This window comes from Zonotrichia leucophrys, chromosome 1A (assembly GCF_028769735.1).
Source record: "Zonotrichia leucophrys gambelii isolate GWCS_2022_RI chromosome 1A, RI_Zleu_2.0, whole genome shotgun sequence".
NCBI classification, from domain to species: domain Eukaryota; kingdom Metazoa; phylum Chordata; class Aves; order Passeriformes; family Passerellidae; genus Zonotrichia; species Zonotrichia leucophrys.
In genome coordinates, this window is record NC_088170.1 from 175,580 (window position 1) to 196,387 (window position 20,808).

Below are 20,808 nucleotides of genomic sequence, written 5' to 3' on the forward strand. Positions count from 1 at the left end.
AGAGCTCCTTCACCACATAAAACAATGGCTAATCAAGGCTGAGAAACTGGAGAAAAGGAAAAAGAAGGTCATTATTTGTTGTGCAAGAAGCCACAATACCAAAATGACGAGTCCTTAGCTGAAATGCACTCAGCAAAAGGTTACAGGGCTAACTCCTGGCTGTGCTGAAGTCAGCTGAACACTTCTGTTGACTCAGAAGTAACCAGGCTTCACTTCCTCTGTTTTACCACAGACTTTATTACTCACTTTGCCACCACAGCTCCTTCTGTATTCATACACTGGCCAGAGTATCACAGGGGCTCTCTAGGTCTCTTCCTTTTTTTGTTCTTTGTGTGAAGGAAAATGAATAGTGGTCCAGCATCTCTGTTTATGGTGGGGGAAACGGGGATTTTGCAACATTTCTTCCCCACAAACTCTACCTGAAGAAACCCTTATTTTCATTTTCTCCAGAGGTCCTCAGGTATAGATTTACCTGGGCAATAACACCATGCATTGAATGTGAATGACCATGAGGTGCCCGAGGAAATTGCTACAAAGGCATCATACTCATACAAGAATTATTTCTCTTTGGCTTTCTCATTGTGACTGGCAGAATGCTGGATCAGAGAACAGATCTCTGCAGCCTTTGCTTTTATTGTCTTCCTTCACCTCAACTGTCTCCTGTTGAGCCCAGTCCCAACACTTAAATTTGCAGCATTGCTCCACAGTACCAAGCCACACTGTGACAGAATAATCAGCAACACTAAACACGAGCTTGTTCAAGCAGAAAGGTGACATTAAGCTCTGCTTTGGAGTATTTGGTCCCGATGTGCTGTACCATTCCAAAGGATCAATCTGAGAATGTATTTATGAGGGCACCACACAGTTAATTGGCACATATTTTCCTTACAGACCACCAGAAAAACAAAAACATTCAGAAGTTTAAAAAAACCCCAACGATTTGAGTAAAAAATTTGAGTAAAAAACTTGTGGTTGTTCAGCCTAGAGAAGAAGACTGTGGGGAGACTTGATAGCAGTCATATGTGGAAAAGAGAAGAAGAAAACCTGTCTTAACTTAGAGCCAAGGGGAATTTCAAGTTAGATGTCAGGAAATGTATTCTGTGCATAAGGACAGCAACTCACTAGACTGGACAGCCTAGTGGGCTGTGGAATTTCCATGAAGAAACTGTAAAAGTTATTAGATAAATATTTCTGAAAAACATGAAAGATGGGACTCAGATTAGAGGTTCAAAGAAACAGATCCTGGCAGAGGCCGCCCAGAGCAGCTGTGGCTGCCCTGGATCCCTGTCAGTGCTCAGGGCCCGGCTGGATGGGCTCTGAGCAGGCAGCTCTGGTGGGAGGTGTCCCTGCCCGTGGGGCATGAGGTGATTGTGAAGCCCAAGCCATTCCAGTGTGCTGGCAGAGCTCTCTGGGCATCCCCTGCAGCCCCTGGCTTGGCACGGGTGGCACTGAGGTCCCCCCATGAACTGCTGCTGCTGCTGCCTGGTGTTTGGGGGCATCCCTGCCTCGTTCCTGGGGCTTGGCACTGGCCAAACAGGCACCCACAGCAGCCACTCCCTGGCCCTCCCCTGCCACAGCTGGGCATGGAGAGAAAGCATCAATGAAGGGTTCACGAGCTGAGCTGAAGCCATGCCCTTGGGCTTCAAACCATCTGCAAAGCCAGGTATGTCCTTAGGAAAACTGCTCTTCTCCACAGCACACCCAGACTGGCACTGCCACCTGCCCCCAGCCCCAAATGCCCACAGCTGGCAGAAATCTCCAGGACAGGCTTTGAAAAAGAAATTATAGAAGGAAAAAAAAAAAAGACACCATTTCTGCACTGAAAAGAACTATTTCTTTGTGCACTTGGGATTCACAGCTACATTACACAAGTCCAGATTCACTGGGCCATTAAATGTCAAATGTTGGCTCAGTCCACAGCAGTGCTTGCAGTTTCCTTGCCTTTGCCTGGCACTGTAGACTAACCCTTGGCCACCACACTCCAAAGCCACCTCAGGCTGGTAGGGACTGGCCAGTAGACAATCTGCAGCACAGACTTAATTGCCAAGCTTCTCCTTAAACAACTCCAAAAGAGTATTAAGATTTGTAGCTCAAGAAGGAGAAAGCAGGCTGGATTCTGGTCTGAGCAAGCTGCACATGCAGGATTTATGCAGTGCATCCTGATGGAAGAAAGGCACCACTGCCTTATTCTCCCTGTGCCCAAAATGCCACTTGGAAGGCAGTGCCTGCTGCATGGGAATCACTCAGGGGATAAAAGCAGCTCCAGGAGAGAAGCACAGCCCTTCCCCTCCCCATCATGTGATACGGACTCCAAATCAATAATGCCTGGCTACAGTGAGTCACTGTCTGACCAGTGATGCAGCAGGGCTCCCATTACATGTACAGCTGGGCTGACACTCCCTCCTAAGCAAGAGGACACAAAGGATTTCCTGAAAGTCACTACACAACCTTCCTACAAGATATGTAACTTTGCTACCCCATCTTAATAGCTTCAGCATGGCATAACCTTCTCTGACTTTGTCCAGGCCTGCAGACTCCACTAAGCCACGCTTCCATCTGTGTTTAGGAATATGTGGGAGAAGGGGGGACTGCACCTCTGCTACACAATAAATATCTTCTGAACATAACCTGGTATCCTGCTGTATTCCAGTAAATTTTACCTGAGCTATACCAACAAAGAAAAAAATATATAGAGAGATATGTAGCATTCCATAAATTAATACTCATTATTCTGCCAAGTGTTAAGAGCTGGGTACAAAATGGACCCATACCTAAGCCTCAGATAAGCTAGTACAGGTATTAAGCCTATTTAAAGAAGTGTCTTACCAAAAAAGGCAACTACTGCAGAGAGAAAATTAATGTAATGTGCTGATCACTGAATAATTAAAATATATAGTCTCATATACAGTAAAACATCTTTAAACTGAACAAGATGATTTTAAATAAAATTCATAAATAAAATAAAGGCCAAGAGGTGAGCAGCGTATAAAGGATAAAGCTCTCTCAAGAAGCAAAGGTTGCACTGCACCTGTAGGTGGAAGTCTGAGTATATAAACAAGTTCTCTGCCAGAAAAACCTATGCATGGAGGAACAAATCTCCTTTCAGTATCTTACCAGGTATATACAACTGTAATAAAACAAACAAAGCAAATGGAACTGTGCTGCCCTTGGGCAGACTCAAACCCACCCTTATTTCTGTTTCTACACCCCCAGCCGGGTTCATGTGCCCTGAAGTCACTTAGAGCCATCACAAGTCTGGTGTCCCTGCAGCTTCTCATCTGTGCCCACTTGCTTTAATTATGCTTTTGCTTGCGACAGCTCCTGCTTCTAAAGCAGCAAGTTTATGTCCTCATAAAGCAGATGAACACTGACAAAAAAGCCCATAAAATTCCCAGGGCCTCTCTGTCCCTTGCTGCTTGCACTCCCACTTGCTCCTGGAGCTCAGCCTTTTTGCTCTGTGCTTGGCAGCCCCACAGCAGAACATGTGTAGCTGTGCCCAGTAGGTGGTGCAGAAAGGATCCTGCAGGGAGAGCATTTCAGCTGTGCAGGCAGTGGGCAGGACACGAGCTCCTGTGAGACCCAGGACAGGGAGCGAGGGATGCTCGGGAGTGTGACTGAGGCACAGAGGCCGAGGCAGGGCAGCCCATCCCTGTGCCCGCAGGCCAAGCTGACGCTGCAGCCAGATCCAGCCCTCCCCTGTCTCTGTCACACGTGGAAAGGGCATCACTGTTTGTGTGTTTGCACTGTACATGTGGAAAGGGCATTCGTGTGTTTGCACTGGCCTGGCCTTGCATTGCTGCAGACAAAGCCACAAGCAAGGCAGGCTGACCAAAGCCGCCTCCACAGGGGACAGGCAGCAGCTCCTGGCTCCCACTCAGCTCATCCCCACAAGGGCACGCCGCCCTTCCTTCATTCAATTACTCCACACTGGACATGCTCCAGCTTTCCAGCACAAATTGGATTTCCACCATCAGGAATGGCTGCCCCTTGTCTGCACGGGGCAGTGTCACAAACACTGAGCAGCCAGAGCAGAGGATGCTCCATTACAGCATTTCTGACACACCACACAAACTGCTCCAGTTACTGCTCCACATCAGTCAGGATGCAATCACAGGGAAGGCAGGGGTTTCTCTTGACTAAATATTAAGCCACATTTTTGCTTGGATCACCCCAATACCAATGGCTAAAGATTATCCAGGACTGAAAGTGATGCCTTACGTTTTAGCTTTCATATTATCAGATTCATATGAAGATGTTTAGCACATCTTCATTTTGAATCAATATATGTAGCCCAAATCAAGAACAGAGCTTGCATATTAATGTAGGCACAGGGAGAAGGAAAAAAAATGAAGGAAGGGAAAAAAGGGACCAAAAGGGAAAGCAGCAAGAAATTTCCCCAAATCCTAACTAAATACAACTCAAAGGCACACAAGGTGGTACCTACTTAGGCAGCAGAATTAATGAAAATAGAAATTAAAGCTGCTTAAAAGGACATCTTTAGACCTAAAATTTACGTCCACATCCAAGGCATCAAGAAAAGGTATCACAAATGACAGCCAATATTTCACTGTATTTCTCCAAGAGTTCCTAATTACAGAGCACACTGCTAGCACAGAATTAACAGAGCACATCCAAAATCACCAGCAGGGCAGCAATTGCTGGGCTTTCCTGGTATTCCCAGCATGCATAAAGGGACAAAGCCTGCAGACTCTACAGCCAACTCCCTTTCCACACCTTTTTTACCCCTGAAATAATTACAAATTATTCTACTTGCTGCAGGCTATAACTGCAAGAGCAGGGAATTTGCCTGGAAACAGCACCAGCAGGACAACACAATCCCTGGCTAAACAAAAAATGTTGTGAGAATAAGCTCCCAAAATTTAACAGGAACCCTGAATGAAAAACACAAATCACACAACACAATCATCAGTAAGTCACTGTAACCCAACACACCATTCAGAAAATGTCAGAAAATGTCTCCATTTTACATTTACAATTAGAGCAATTTTTTCTCTGCTTTTCTATTAGAGGTGGGATTTAAAACTGTAAATAAATATTTGTATTATATGTGTGATTTGGAAAGTGTCACCTTTCTCCTGATCACAAAGTACCCAGAAACAGATGCCACACTTCCCAATTTTGTTTGTGGCTGGCAGTTTTATTTTTTGGTTTCCTCTAGCACTATTTGTGATGACTATTCATGAGGATCTCAGTGCAAGAAGCCACTCCTGTAACTGACAGCTTCTGCAGGCAAAACTTTACAAGGGATCTGAGCAGATGAGGAACCATAATTCAGTAATTTAAAATAATTTACTGGTACCAAAAGCATCTAACTGCTTAAGTGAAATACAATGAAGCCAGAGCATTTTTTTCAATGAATAATTTTATTTTGCTCACAAAACCTCATTCTCAACACCCAGGGCTAAAACCACACAGAGGGCAGGCTGAGGGGAGCTGCTTCCAGCATCTGCTGCCACATCCTATTTGGTCCTCATAAACTGAAATGCAGCACTGAATGACTAATTCCACATAAAAGCTTTTCTCTTTTGCAAATTTCTCCCTTGGTGGTTCAAAAACTTGAAAAAAGAAAAGGAGTAATATAATCACTCAAAGGCTGAGGAAAAAGGAGGCAGCAACAGAGCTGATAAAAAGAAACCCCAACAGCTCAAGTACTACATTAAAAAAAAAAAGTTAAAATGAAATGTCCTAACACCATCAAAACCTTTCAACCTTTTCACTTCAAAGAAAAATTGAAAAACTAATGAAGTGATTCTAAATTTATATTTTCATGAAAGAGCATTTTTAGTGGAAAAGCACTCTGTCAGGAAATGTTGACCCAGCTGTAAGAACTTCATCTACAGACTGCTCAGAAGAAAAATTATGCTGTTTTGTATTGCTCACATTCAGAAAAAGTGACATTTTCCATGTTAACTTTGGACATATTTATTTTTCTATAAGATGAAATACAGCAAGTTCCCTACTGAATTTTGAGTTACATTATCCTATAAGTTAGTCACTGGTTCGGGACTGAGAAATCTCCTGCAATCACCAAATTGCTCAAGCCCAGCAATGTAAGGATGGAGCCATTTTTATTTATTCCAGAGGAAATATTTTTTGATTATATCAACATAGCTGTGGCCCTTTACATTCCTGTTACATCCCCACGGCATTTCAGAGTATTAACCGTATTTCTGAATTGTTTTAAGCTCCTGGATACTTTTGAAAGGAATATTCATCTTCAGGAAAACTGCTTGCAAGCAAGCTCATAATAGGCAACACTCTTTGAAGAAGGAGCCTGAAAAATTCAGGCAAGTACTGCTCTTGAAACAAAGAGAGAAGCAGAAAAACGCATTTAAAAATTTACTGCAAATAAATCCCCCTTGGCTTTTAAGGCCACCAGGATTTAGTCTGATAAAGGCCTGCAGAATTGCTCTGGGCAAAGGGCATGGGAATAACATCAAATGAGAGGCAGTGGTACTGGCAAGGAAAGGAGGAGCAGCAGTGAGCAGCACTTGTGAGAAACAAACTGCCCATCACTGCAGGGACAGCACGCCTGGGTGGGGGCAGGTGCCAGCTCCCCTTTTGCACCCCAGGGCCAGAGCAGCCCCCAGCAGCCCCCCAGGACAGCAGGTCCCAGCTGCTCAGCCCCCAGGAGCCTCTCTCTGCAGGACTTGCTCATCTTTGCTCCTTATCTCTGCTGATAAGCTTTAGGGCAGCCATTAGGCTCTGGGGAGCAGTGGAGCTGCAAAGACCACGACTTCTCTCTAAGCTCTGTGAAGGAGCCCATCCAGCAGCTGCTCTGAGCTGTGAAGGGAGGCACGACACCTCTGTGGCCAAGCACAGTGCCTGGTATCAATAAAATCCCCAAATCTGAAATCCCCGATCCATCACAAAGCAGTGACCTCCCTCTGCAGAGCAGCCCAGGTGGGGCTGCCCTGAGACCTTGGGCAGGACACACACTCTGAGCAATCAATTCATACAGCCAGAAGGTCAGCTTTCCTTAAGTGTGCAGCCACATAAAGCATTTGTGTTCAACATACAAAAGTCAATATAACAAACTCACTATTTAGTATCAGTTCCGGTGTTAATTACACATACAAGAAGCAGCCTAGATCAGTATTGCAAACTGCCAGCTCTCAAAAACCCGGCATTTAACCCAAAGCACCTTTGATAGACACTAATAACCAACCCCTTCCAACACTCAAAATCACAGTAAGAATCAGCCAAGTCCAGCTGCTGGCTCTTGTTGGGCTTGCACCGTTTGCCACCAATGAACTTCATTAACCTGGCAGTAACTGGGGACAATTCACACCCAGCTCTGTCCCCTCCTGGCTGCACAGGTATGAGCTGCAGCCACTGCAGGCGAGGGTGAGGGCTCTCAGTGACTGCGACTCCTGGCTGAAATGCAGAAATCACCCTCCTGAAACAGCCAGAACCAAACTCTTCAGAAATCGAGACAGGTGACCCAAGTTCATCCCTTGTGTACATTCCAAAAAGCAGCCAGAGAAGTATTAACCACTCACACAACCAAAATTTTCAGAAAGTGGAAGTAAGAAATCAGATGCTGTTTGGTATTGAGAAATGAAGATACAATTTCTTAGCATATTTATACTTATTTGAATAATGTTACGATTTAGTATTTCAATACTTAAAATGAAAACAAAACACGGTTACTAACCTGTGGGAAGAGAGAGTAAGTTGCATTGTCAATTGTGACAGAATATAAAAATTCCCCGTCAAACCAGAGGTTCTTTCCCATGGGGGAATTCCTCTTTGTCATAGCAAAGAGCTGCCCAGGGTCACAGCATTCTTCCAGCAGCTTCCTGGAGAAGGGAACAAAAGAGTACAGGCCATTAACTGGAGCCCTGTCACACCTTTGTTAAGCACCACCCCTCACACCCCGTTCCTGCTGCCCTCAGGCGCTCCCGAGCCACACTTCCCAGCCAGCACATGAACCATGGCGCTCCTTTTTGCCTACACAAGAGCCAGAAAACCTGCTTTTATTGCACAAACATCTTAGAAACAGGGAAAAAAAAAATCTAAATTTTCATTCAGACTGACACAGAAACAAAACCAAGATTCAGCAAAAGAAACTCCATCCTATACAGCCTGTTTTCATGAGTAAAAACTGGTCTCCAACACGTACAGAAACCAGACAAGCTCCTTTGGAAACCCCATCCAAGGCGCCAAAACATTCAGTACCAAAGGTTATTTATGCGGAGCAGGTCTCCTAAAGGCCCACAGCTGCACAGCCAGGTGAGGCAGCGCTGGCCCCTCTCTGCCCGTCCTTGTGCTGCCTTCCCATAGATTCAAAAGGTAATCCCAAAGAGACTGGAACCATTTCCAGTGGCTGCACAGGAGCTGGAAGCAGAAAAACCTCATTTATTAGTGACTACTAAAATGCTTTATATAGCTCTTCTCTGCAGAAGAGATTTTATTCAAAACCATAAATCATCCACAAAAATTTAAAATTAAAAAATGCCTAATGTTTTAACGATACTTTTCATCTCTAAAAATTGGTATTTGAAAAAACAGGTTATTTTTCCCCTATCAAAAGCTGATTTTGCCATAAGTTCATAATTCTCTGCAAATGTGTGAGTATTATTTTTCAGGCACACTTCAACTGAATTAACAATAAGTCCCCAGCAACAACATGTCTCAGAGTGAGAGAGTCCCCAAGGCTGGAGACCCTCAGGACAAGAGGACAAGCTGCTGCACGTTCCCAAAAGGCTGGGACAGGTGAGCACCTGGCAGCTGTGGGGCTCTGGAGCTCGTTCTGTCCCTGTGTGAGCAGGACCCAGCTTTTTGGAAAATGATTTCTCTCTCTCTAAAGCGGAAAGAAAATAATTCTGCAGATTTTTCTATCCCCACAGCAACTCTTTGAAAAACCTAAGTTAATCCAAGATCAGCTGGAGCCATTTGTTACAAAGCTGTACAACACGATTAAAATTTTCCAGTGAAATTCTGCAACTCACACCTCCTCTGGAAGTCTGGTCTGAGCAAAAAGCACAAAGAAATCCCCCAAAAACTTAGTGGAAAATTATCTAGGGAGTGGTTTCTACTAATGAATCTTTTCTTAGCCAGGGCAGACTGAACCGCTAAGGAACAGCTCTTTGTACAAGTCCCACCCTATTTATTAGGTGAGATGTACATCCCTCCTCCTTCCCATCCCTAAAACGCCTCCTTCCAGTTCCCATTGAATGCTTCCTTAATTAATCTATTATGAAAAGCAGTGGGGGTCTCCTGGAGGGGCCACAAACAAGCAGGCCACTTCTGCAAGAATGAAGCTCTGTGCATGAACACAACAATCTTGAGCACTCGTGTGTGCTCTCTGTCAGAAAAGAATAATTTATCCAAAGTCTCTTTCTGATCCAAATCCCAAAGTTACAAAGCAAGAAAAGCTTCACAGGAAAATTGAAAAGCAGAACAGACTCAAATCCAAACCTGTAGCAGGATACTGTGCCGGATCAGGGAGACTGAGCTGCTTGCTGAGCTTGATTAAAACACACAGCGTAAGTGTTATTGCAGAATGTGCAGGACTGCAGCAGCTTTCAGTCAGCAGCCTCAGCTCACTGCAAGCATTCCTGCACTCACAGGACATCAACAATATCAACAATCTGCTTTTGGTTCAAAGTTCTCGCCAGTTCAGAGAAGACCTCTATGTGAGAGGAATTAATATTGGGATTAAAAAGGCACTGAGGGCCCCCAGACCCAAGAGCACTTAGGGGACAAATCCCTGCTTGTGAGAGGAGCAGGAGAAACGTTCCTTGGAGAACCCCACTACAAGCCCCTCAAATTTCAGCTCTAATTGGGCACCAGGAGGTCATTAACCAAAAGGCAGCCTCAGCACGGAGGTCTGAATTCATTCACAGAACTTTCATAAAACTCCCAAACTGCTGATTCTCCACCTTAGGCTAACAAAGGTTGCAGTGTGATCTCAGCCTGCAGACAGTTAGTGCCCAATGGTACCCTGGTGTGACTCGAGCCCCAGTCAACAATGACACAGGAGCTATTTTGAACACCCCAAGTGCAGCAAATAGAGCAGCTGAAAGAAAGGATGGACAGTCCCATGGCAGGGCTGTCAGCCAGGGGGTCACAGCTCTGTATCTGTCTCTCCCCAGCTGGGCACCATTCTGCAGCTGCCCTGGGATGCTGCCCTGCGCGGAGCACGGGAGCACCCCAGCTCTGGGCGAGGCAGGGGGAGCAAAGCTCCTCCTCTCAGCTCTTCCCTTTCACAGCCAGGCATGAGAGCTGTGCTGCACTCATGTCAAAGAGCAGAGTGATGGGGAGCCAGCAGCAGCAGGAGGAAGGCCCCTGCACACAGATCCCAGAGGGGGAGTCACCACGCCTGGAAGGGTTCAGAAAACAAGGACGGTCCGGAGCACATGGATGGGGAGAGGACAGCAGAGACTACAGCTTAATGCTGCTCCTGCAGGTCCCAGCTAATGCCAGCAGTGCCCTCGCTGAACAAGGGCACTGATTCAACCTCTGCACAAAAATGTTAACGTGAGATTTAATATTTCATTACAGTATGGCTTTAATGGAGCGTTAAAATAATGACTGAGGCTCACATCCAAGGCTGAGATAAAAATAATCTGTGAACTGCCTTAGTCAGCCTCTGCTCAGCTGCCTGGAGTGAGGTGGCATCATGCTAGAACAGAGCAGGATGTGGCAGCACAGCGTGACACAAACCTTCCCTCCTCATGGCAGCTCCCATCCGCCTCAACCTCCCTTGCCCTGCTGTGGGATCAAATGAAAGCCCAGGGAAAAGAGAGACCTGGTTTTGAGTTCTGGCTGGTGCCAAGACAGAGCCCTCAGACCCTCACTGCCAAGCAGGGTTCTGAGCAGCTGCTGGAGTCCAGAGCACACTGATCACCCGGGCTCACTGGGGAGCTGCACAGACCCATTGCACTGCCATTTATTATTGCCTCCACCTCCATGCCCCAGCAGAGACAGGGACACCACCAAGGGCCCTGCAGCCCTGTTTCCCAGCATCTGCATCCCCTGTGGGAACACTGCAGGGACTAAAGAAACAGTGCCTCTCAAACACATCAGCTTCACCACCTCTAACAGCCTCCAAATCTAATCCTGGAATTCTCCTCCTTATGTCCTTGGTGTAATGTTTCCATGAGGAGAACACATTCCCGTGTTTTTGCAACAAGTGGCAAGGGGAAAAACCAAAATCACTGCTTAATAATGTATTGTCTTTAGAAACCCTGATCAGAGTCTGACTTTTTTGGCACTTTTTTTGGCTGATTTTTAAATATATTTTCCTCCCTCCTTTAAGAGATCCTTATAGGAGGCTGCTCGAATTTCAACCTCCCCTCTGATGAGCAAAAGGGTTGGAGTTTCCTGAATGTCCTGATATGAACAAAGCTTTTTTCTCTTGCCTAATTCCTGTGGCTGTTCTCTCTTTTACAAGAGCCACCCCTAAATATGTCATTCTAAATAAAGCCTGGAAATATTATTTCTAGGGCAGCTACCCCCTGCTAACTCCAGGCACAAGCCGACCTCTCATTACTCCCACATCCCACTCCATCCCAGAACAGACCAAAATCTGGGCTCACATCCCATCTCCCAGAGCAGGCAGCAGCCAAAGCCTGCAGCTCTGAGAGAGCCCTCTCAAACACCACATAATGGCCATTTTTCTGCCCATTTTTTGCTCCAAGCTGGCAGCCTGGGAATGTTATGGCACTCCAGAATTCTACAAAGCCATCCAATAACAGTAAAATCACTGGTTCTACTGCAGTCAGTGGGCTTGGAGCTGCAGCTGACACTTGGCTTCTGAACATTCTGTGCAAACATTGCTGCGTTTGGTCACACACACTGAATTTCTCTTTCCTGGAATTCTCTTTTCCTAAAAAGCTCAACCTAATCCTTGCAACTGGGGATTAGCGTAAAGAAGTCAGTGGGACTTTGAGGTTCTCATGGTGTTTAAAGCACCTTACTACCCCAGCATACCACCGCGCTCAAGATGAAATTGAAAATTATCCTCAGCACAACTGTTGGGGAACGTGATCTCAAAACCTCCCTCCTAAGAAAGATCAGCTGGACAAGCACCAAATGGATGAGAGAATGGCCAGTGCAAGTGCTCTGCATACCCACAAAAGCACACCCAACTGGGATTTTGGGACAGCAGGCAGAGTTTGAGCTCTAGCTGAGACTCAAATCCAACACCTAAATCAGGAATGCATTGCTGTGCAGAGGTTCATTTCTGAAAGTTTCCTGTTACCAATGCAACAAAAAAGAAATATGACAAGAGCGGAGAGCACAGAGCAGAACAGAGAGAATCTGCTTTACTCCCCTGCCAAGGGCTCTGCAATATGGGAGGATTTTATGAAGAATGAAGTCATGACCGTATTCCTCCCCACATTTATTGTTATATTGTTCCTTGGTGTGAAGCCTTCAGCCTATTCCAATGCAATTCCTGGAGTCTGGACTTTACAAGGACCATACAATATTTCCCCTGCTTCCTCAAGAGAGGAAAGTTGTCAGGACAACAGAAAGGCTGCAGGCAGTAAAGCACGCCTGGCACTGCAGAGACCACAGAGTAAGGGCAATTGATGGAAAACATCTTCATTAGCTCAGCAGCAGAGCTGCTGTGACTTTCTAAAGTAAGAAATTAAACTACAAATTCATGATAATTTGCTACAAATTGTGATAATAATAGTTGGGGAGGAAACTATGAAATCAAGAACTTGCACATTTTCTCCATCGTTGGTATCTTTTTAGATTTTTTCCAGGCTTTTTTGAGGTGCCGAAAAGGGAAACAAAGTATTTTATTTAACATGAGAATATAGTTTTCACTACGGCTTATCCAGAGAATATTTGGGTTTTCATTATCTATTTTAAAATCACTGATCTGTGGTGCCACCCACACAGTATAGTTCACAGCTCTGCTTCCCAGACTGCAAAAGAAATAGAAAACTCTATTTCCATGCTGTGGGATGATATGGTTACCCTATCCTTGCTGCCTTTGCCTTGAGCAAACAAACCTGTCTTTCTTCTCCCTTGTCATAACAATGTAATTAAACTGATGCTGAGAAAATAAAAGCTCTAGACACTGATTTCAGATGTCCTGTCCTGTTCGAGCTTGTATATAATTTGCTGGTGCCAAAATTAAACAATTAAGGATGTCGCTTTTTGCTTATAGTTAAGCCTTAAAGAGTTCCGCAATAACCTTTTGAAGTATAATTTTAGAATGTTGCTTGTATCCTTGAAACTATAGCTTTGGAATATATATAAAGGAAATATGCTTATCTCACACCTCAATAAAGCAGAGAAAAACAGCTTGAGAAAGGAAGATGAACATCAGCTCAAGGATTAATAGCTTTGACCAATGGAAGCTGGACATCACTGTTATGAGATTTATAGTCCTTGCAAGTAAAAGGTGGATCCACATCTGGGGAGCTGGACACCACCAGATGGGATTCGTCTTTCTTCTTTTGGAAACCAGACCACCAGCATCTGGGGATACTCCTTTGAGATACATCCTGAGAAAAACTAAATCACAATAGTGTATAGAATTGTGATGTAAAAATTGGGAATAGAAACTGCTGAGAAAGCTGATGAGTACCCCTATAAATACCTGTAAGCCTCAAATGTCGGTGTGCAGTCAGAGGGAAAACTTCCCCCACTGCACCCAGCGCTGTATTGCTCATACTTGAGCATATTAATGAATAAATTGATTGCTGCTTGAATTTTGGCCTAGTCAAGCTTCTTATTTATAACACCCCTGATGGCCACAAAGGTCACCCTTAGGGTGGGCTCCATCTCAGCCTGACCTCCGTGATGGCCACGAAGGCAGGAGTGCCCCAGGCACCCACAGGCACATCCACGTGCCATACACACGTGCACATCTGCCAGCTGTATCCTCTATTCCAGCTGCTGCAGATGCTGGGGAGCCAGAGGAGAGCTCTGAGGAGGGGGCTGCAGCCCCCATGGAGCCCCTGCCTGCCTGCCAGCAGCCCCATCCGATGGGTTCTGCCCACACAGCCCTCACCAGATGAGCTGCAGCAGCTGCCCTGACAGGAGATTCTGTCACAGAGCATTCAGAGGGAGGAGATTAATTGCTACACACGCTATCATTTTTTTTTTTAATCTTATAAAGCTGGCAGGAGGAGAGCAGATTTCACAGATATGGGGTGAAATTAATGACCAGCTGTCTCACAAAGCAGCAGAACCATCAATGGAGACACAAAGTTACACCGCATGAGGGGCTGCTGCAGGAGGCAAAAATCAGCTGTTCTCACCCAGTCCCCCCTTCCTTCCAAAGAAACCACGGCTTGCTTTGTGCCACCTCAAGCACACAGAAAGGAATATCTGACCTCAACAAGGGCACAGGGTGGCTGTTTTCTTTCAGGAGAAGGAGATTCACTAAAAATTAATTGAGCAGCTCTAATCTTACATTTGAGCTTGCACTGAAGTGCTGATGGGGCCCCCCTGGATCCAAGCAGTCAATTATCACACCACAGCGACTTCCCCACCTGCTTCTGCAAGCCAGCTGAGAGCCCTGTGAGTAATGCTCCTTGCAAAAGGGCCCCTGTGCTCCAAGCCAAAACACTCCATCGAGTGCTCTTCACTAATTTCATCAGTTCAGCCATGCTCCTTGATAAAACAGGTGAACAAGACAGAAAGGAAACAAAAAGTTCCTTCATTAGACAGATTTCCTAAAAGCTGAAACAACAGAAATGAAGAGGAAAGGAAACTCTTGCACTTGTCACTCCAAGTGGTTTTTGATGCAAAGCCTGTGTGTGACCCAGCAGCCACTGTCACACATGTGACAGAAACAAGAATATGCAAAAATACCTTAGGAAAAGGCATGAGAAAGCAATAGATCTTCAAAGGCATATGGAGGGCACATCTGGAGAACAGTTTTAACCCATCAAGGACAGATGAATAAATCTGAAGGAAGCCCAGATCTGAAGGGAAACTTGTTCCTCTCATTTCTCAGACACTGCTTCCCACATGCCATAACTCTCAGTTGTTAGAGTGGAATGGGTTTTGCCTGGCTGGAAGCATCCATCTGATGCCTAGCAGCCAGCAGGATGAGCAGATCAGCCAAACAAAATAGGAAACCTTGGGCTTGACCTCTCTCTTTTATCCAGTTTCTCATTAAACTGATAGGAACTCACTACCCTTAAGACTTCGATAATTCTGTTTCATTTGGATGAAATCTGCCAGTGAGAGAAGTGCTTTAAAGTGTGTGGGTTATTATTTGAGATTTCAGTCATATCACATTTCCTACTGACTGAAAAGGCAAAAATAATCCATAAATGCCAAATAATGCCTTGCTTCAGCCTCCTTGAGGTGGACAGTGCCAGAACAGAGCACTCTTTGTTGCTCCTGTACGCCCAGAATTACACACCAGTTAAGCTGTAATGGTCAGGTTTTGGGTGAGAGCCAGGATTTAATGCACCACCAAGCACTGACACTGGACTCCACTCACAGCCCTGGTGCTGCCACCTCCAGCATCAGCTCTGCCAGCAGCTGAGCCCAGCTGGCCCGGGACCCAGAGATGCTTGTGAGCTGAGCTCAGGGCTCCTCCTGAGCGCTGGCAGATGGCTCCTAACAGATAAACACGGGCCGTAAAATCATCAGATAAAAACAGCTCTTCGTCTGAAACACCCCTTGAACTTGCAGCTCCTCTGTTTGCAGCTGAAAGATTATGTTTTGATATTTTGCTAATCTGTTTTAAATCTTGCCTGAGCACTGGGCGCTAAAGTCACAAATGCAAACACTTTGCTAAAGGCACTGAGTAGATTAAAATAAAGACAGATCTAAAGCAGAACCTCTTTTTATCAGAAACTGCAATTCCAGATCTTGTTAAGTCTCTTTTGGTGAAGCCACAGAAAGTTCCATGGCAGTCATCTTGCACTCCTGTTGAACTCCATCACAGTTGGACTCTTTTGCCTCTTTACAGAGCTACTGAAAGGAGGTGGGATCTCCCCAGCTCTGGGCAAAATGAGTCTGCTCTTACAGAGAAGATCAGCTGAGATGCCTTCACAAATCCCCTCCAGACACCTGTCCCAAGAACAAGAGGCCACACTCCGTTTGTCTTCACACCTTTCTCTCCTGTAGGCCCAGTGGAACCCAAAAATCAAGTTTATTGGTGATCATCAGGGACTCTGTTATGATGAAACAAAAGCAGAAGCAATTCTGGATCACAGAGTTTCTTGTTGCTCCTCTCCTACTCCCATTCCCAGGGGCTGAGTGGCAGCTGTGTGCTGCTGCATTAATTGATTTGAAATGGTCACAGCTCCGTTCTGCACTCAGCAAAGTGATTTTTTTGTTTCTGAACATATGTGAGTAACAAACGCTGCCTTACTCCTGCTAGCCCCACATTAGAGAGGACAAATGCTGGTGCAGAAGTAATCTTTTGCCAGTTGGTCTAACAGTGCTGCCAGCTCACCAACAACTCAGTAAAATGCCTCCTGTGATTGCTCACAGCATCCCCAGACCTCCTCTCTGTCCTAGGGCACAGAAACCCCAGCAGCCTCTGACAGGAGGTGGGAAAGGGTCCAGGAGACATTTCCTGAGTTTCCTCCCACACCCCTCATTCCTGAGCCTCTCCGCTCCTTCAGTGGCCCCAGCCCGAGCCCAGCCCCTGTTCAGCCACAGCTCATCCCTGCTCCCCAAACACCCCCTGGATTCCAGGGCTGCACAACACTGGGAATGCCCTGGCTTGGACTGCAGCAGCGGGGCTCTGAGCACTCCTGCTGCATCCAAACATGGATCCACATTTCTGTCCCCTAACAAAGACATGCTGGGGCTCATCATCTGAGCTATTCCAGACCCAAAGAGATGGCAGAACTTCCCCCTACCCTCAAGAAAGAATTTCCCAGTGTAAGCAAGGAGCATAAACCTGGCTTTACTACAAATATTCACGTGGTTCTGAAAGCAGTTTCCAAAACTGGCCCTTCCAAAGCACCCAGATGTTCAGAGGCACCACTACAGCTTGTGAGGGCTCCGAAACAGTCCTTACACATCACACATTGTATAATCCAAACAGCTCCAGCCATCATCCCATGTGCACAACTTTCAACCCACTGCACACTGCCATGATCACTCAGCAAATGACATTTGAGCTTCACAACACACCACAATGTTTGGTGGTTTTGGGGTGGGGAGGTTTCCTGTGCAGGGCAGGGCAGCAGCAGAAGAGGAAAACACAGAGCTGGCAGTGAAAAACAAGAGGTGAGCACAAGGGAGGAAGCATGTTTGAGTCTGCTCTAATCTGACCAGTCTGCTATGAGTAAATCAGAAACGCACAAACCCCATTACCCAGAGCAATCAAACAGCTTCCCAGGGGATAAACATGATTTATGTACTAAGTTCTTACAGGCCTGAAGTCCTGGCAGAAAATGTAATTTATCCAACTTCCCCCTCTGCCCAATCTGGTGGCCTTAACAAGCTCACACTCCATGTGAGATTAGAACTCCTAAAAGCCTGTCAAACTCAAACCACAGAGATTAGTGCACGCTCTGGCTGCCACCCACCTTGCCAAGATGTTCTGTTTTGCATCCAGCTCTCCTGCCCCAGCTGTACCATCACATCCCCCCTCATGCCCAGCATCAGAGGGGCTGTGGGAACCCTGGGCTGCCAAGGGCAGTGGAACAGCTCCAGGAAATGCTCCTGGCAGAAATCAAGCCTGGAGTTCCACCTGCCCCTCCTCTTTGTGACTGAGCTTCCCATACTTTAGGGACTTCTTTATTCTGAGAGAACACAGCCACAGCATCCATCAGAGTAAAGGTAGTAAACAGGAGCTGCCAAGCACACTACCACAAAGCAAAACACGCCACCTTGGAATGCCTGCAGGAGTTCTATATATTGCAGCACTGTCAAATTCTAAATTAAAGCCAAGCCTGAAGAGTTTGACATATACAGCCACACATATCACAGGAAACTATTTTGGGAAGTACTGTTGGAATTCCTAAGTTTAATTAGCTACCATGCTCCAGATTTCACAGACTACCCGTAATCCAAAGAAATCTAAATATTAAAAATACTTTAAGAGGGCTCTGAAAAGATCTGAGGGAGGAATTTCTAAACCAGCTCTTTCCAACAAGACATAAAACTCACACATGCAGTCTCCCAGGCTAGTGCATCCACCCTGAGTTTGCTTTCACCCAGGAGCCCACATTCACCATTCGCAGAGAATGAGGCACAGTGCTGGAGACAAACCTCCTTTAAGAGACTGCAGGAAACCCCTGGATCACAAACTCTGGGTCCACTGGGAGACTGGCATGTCTGTCCCTGGCAGCCTCAGGAAGGGTAACTGCTGTTAACTCTGATATAGTGTGAGTTCTGTTATCATCATGGTGCACGGATTCCATATCACCAGAGTTTCACACCTCCTCGATGTTTCTCCAGGCAGCTCCTCTAAGCACTGCCTGCTCCTGGTCCTCACAGCAGCCATCTGACTCCAGATCCCACCAACCCACTCTTTTATAACACTGCTCTTATTGGCTGCAGGTGTGGCCTGTTAACATCAGGCCTGCTCCTAATCTTCAGTAATTGCTTCAGCTGCAACTCTTTGGGGGATAAGATGACATTCTATCCCGCCTTCATGCTGCATCCCCCCACAGTTAACAGTGCTGTGAGCAGCCTGGCAGCCCCTGGGTGTGCCAGGGATCAGTTTTGGTGCTGGCATTGATGGGTCAGGGCAGCTCAACCCTGCTCACCAGCAGAGAGCCCTGACTGGGGAGAGATCACCCATAAAAGCACTGGCCCATGGAGCACGGCATTCAGGATGGCCAGGGCAGTGAGGAAGGGAGGAGGCAGACTCTCCAGTTTAGTGACTGATTAGGAACTTGTCAGCTGGCACTGGAGGAGGCTCAATCCTCCAGGAACACTGTGGGACCGGGGCTGGGAACAGGAACCCCCAGCCCCAGGACATGCTCTCCCTCTGACCCCTCTGTCCCCAGCTTCCTGGGGCAGCTCTGGGCTTGTTCCACAATGAACTGCCTGAACCTGTGCTTTTCCTTCCTGCTGCCAAGTAAAGATAAAAATGTGCCCTATCAGGAAGATAAATGTCAGCTCCTGACCTGCATGAGCAGCCTCCCACACCCTCACCTACAGGATGTGCACTGCACACAAGTTAACCCAAAATGCTCTTTTCTGTGACAGCCTCAGCTCCCAGCCTGACACAGCTGATCTGAGAGCACCCTCCAGATGGGCAGTCCAACTGACACCTTTTTAGGTCTCAAACTCATCTTGAAAATTCACCTTGCAGCTCAAGCATGCATGATGACAAGTTACAGAGCTCTACTGAGTCATGACCAGTTGGTCCATGCTACTCATTTCAAGAAACTTATGCAGTGAATTATTTAGGGAAAAAAAAAGGATCCGTTCAGAAGCAACAACTGAACTATTTTAGAGAGCAATAATTCAGTTTCCACAGCAATTAAACTGTTTACTACAGGGTTGAAGATGAGCTATTTAGTTTTCAACAGCATGGTGACATTTTGTTTTCTGGTACAATGTCAACATCTAAAAATCAACCAGATAAAAAAAGCAAATTAGTACAAAAAGAGTGTATGAGCCAAAGAAGAAACACATTTTTTTAAAGCGATTAAGCAGCAATCTAAGAATAAGACAAATATATTTAAGAACTAACCATTCCAAGAACACCTGCACTTCCTTAATTAAGCGTAATGAAGGAATTGATTGTTTATGTAAGCTCCAAGAACTGGGAAGGTTGTTGTAAGTAACAACGAGGTGCTGAACTAAGTTAGCGAAGGCTGAATGAAGTCTGAAAATGCTCAGAACCTGAGACATTGATTTATTTGGGAGATCATACTACTCCTGCATTTACTGCATGACTTTCCTGCAGCATTTGGTGCTTAGCCTTGACAGAGACAGGAAACTAAACCTAAAGGACCTGAGGTAGTAATTAGTCCTGCTAAAGGCATTTCTGAGTTTTCATGCACTGCAATAAAAGTCCACTATCAGCAGATTTATGCTGCACGCCTCTCACAAATCTGCAGATGCCCCCAGGGCTCCCAAACCACTGGGAGTGGGCACGTTTGGAGCAGGAGCTACACAATGGAAGTCCTGCAGAAGAGAGGGGACAGCAGCACCCAGAGCCAGAGTGTCCCTGCTCTGCACTCACCTGCACAGCCAGGGCACTGGGGACAGGCTGGCATGGCACAGACCTGCACAGCTCTGGGACAGGCTGGCATGGCACACAGACCTGCAGAGCTCCCTGTCCCTGCTCTGGGACAGGCTGGCATGGCACACAGACCTGCACAGCTCTGGGACAGGCTGGCATGGCACACAGACCTGCACAGCTCTGGGACAGGCTGGCATGGCACACAGACCTGCACAGCTCTGGGACAGGCTGGCACAGCACACAGACCTGCACAGCTCCCTGTCCCCGCTCTGGGACAGGCTGGCATGGCACACAGACCTGCAGAGCTCCCCATCTGCCCCACACAGCCCTGACCTCCCCAGAGCTGCCCCAAAGCCTGGAACCCAGAGTGGCCCAGGAGCTCTGCAGTAGCTGAAAACCCCAGAACAGAAGGCTGGGAGCTCTCTGAACACACATTTTGTACTCATGCAATGCCAGCAGCGTCCCTGATCCCACTGGAGCAGACAGTGAGGAGCCACCCCACCAGAAATGCAGGGTCTGCACCCAGCCAGAACCAAGCATGCCTTGTTCTCCAGTCTCACCCCAAAACCACAGTAACCAGCCCCACTTTGAGACACAAGTCGAGGAATTGCCTGCTGTAACTCATCATGCCCCAGCCTGAGCTGCTGGTGCCCCAAAGGACAAGCTAACCCTCAGCAAACAAAGTTCACTGGATG

General features: G+C 46.5%; 1 protein-coding gene across 1 annotated transcript in view; it reads right to left on the bottom strand.

Annotated features, from left to right (window-relative positions):
* Nucleotides 1-20,808, bottom strand: part of ST8SIA1 (ST8 alpha-N-acetyl-neuraminide alpha-2,8-sialyltransferase 1) — a 102,236-nt gene that overhangs the window by 69,642 nt on the left and 11,786 nt on the right. The window contains exon 2 of the mRNA XM_064734138.1: nt 7,679-7,823. Coding sequence (XP_064590208.1) covers nt 7,679-7,823 — 145 coding nt within the window. The remainder of the gene's footprint in view (nt 1-7,678; nt 7,824-20,808) is intronic.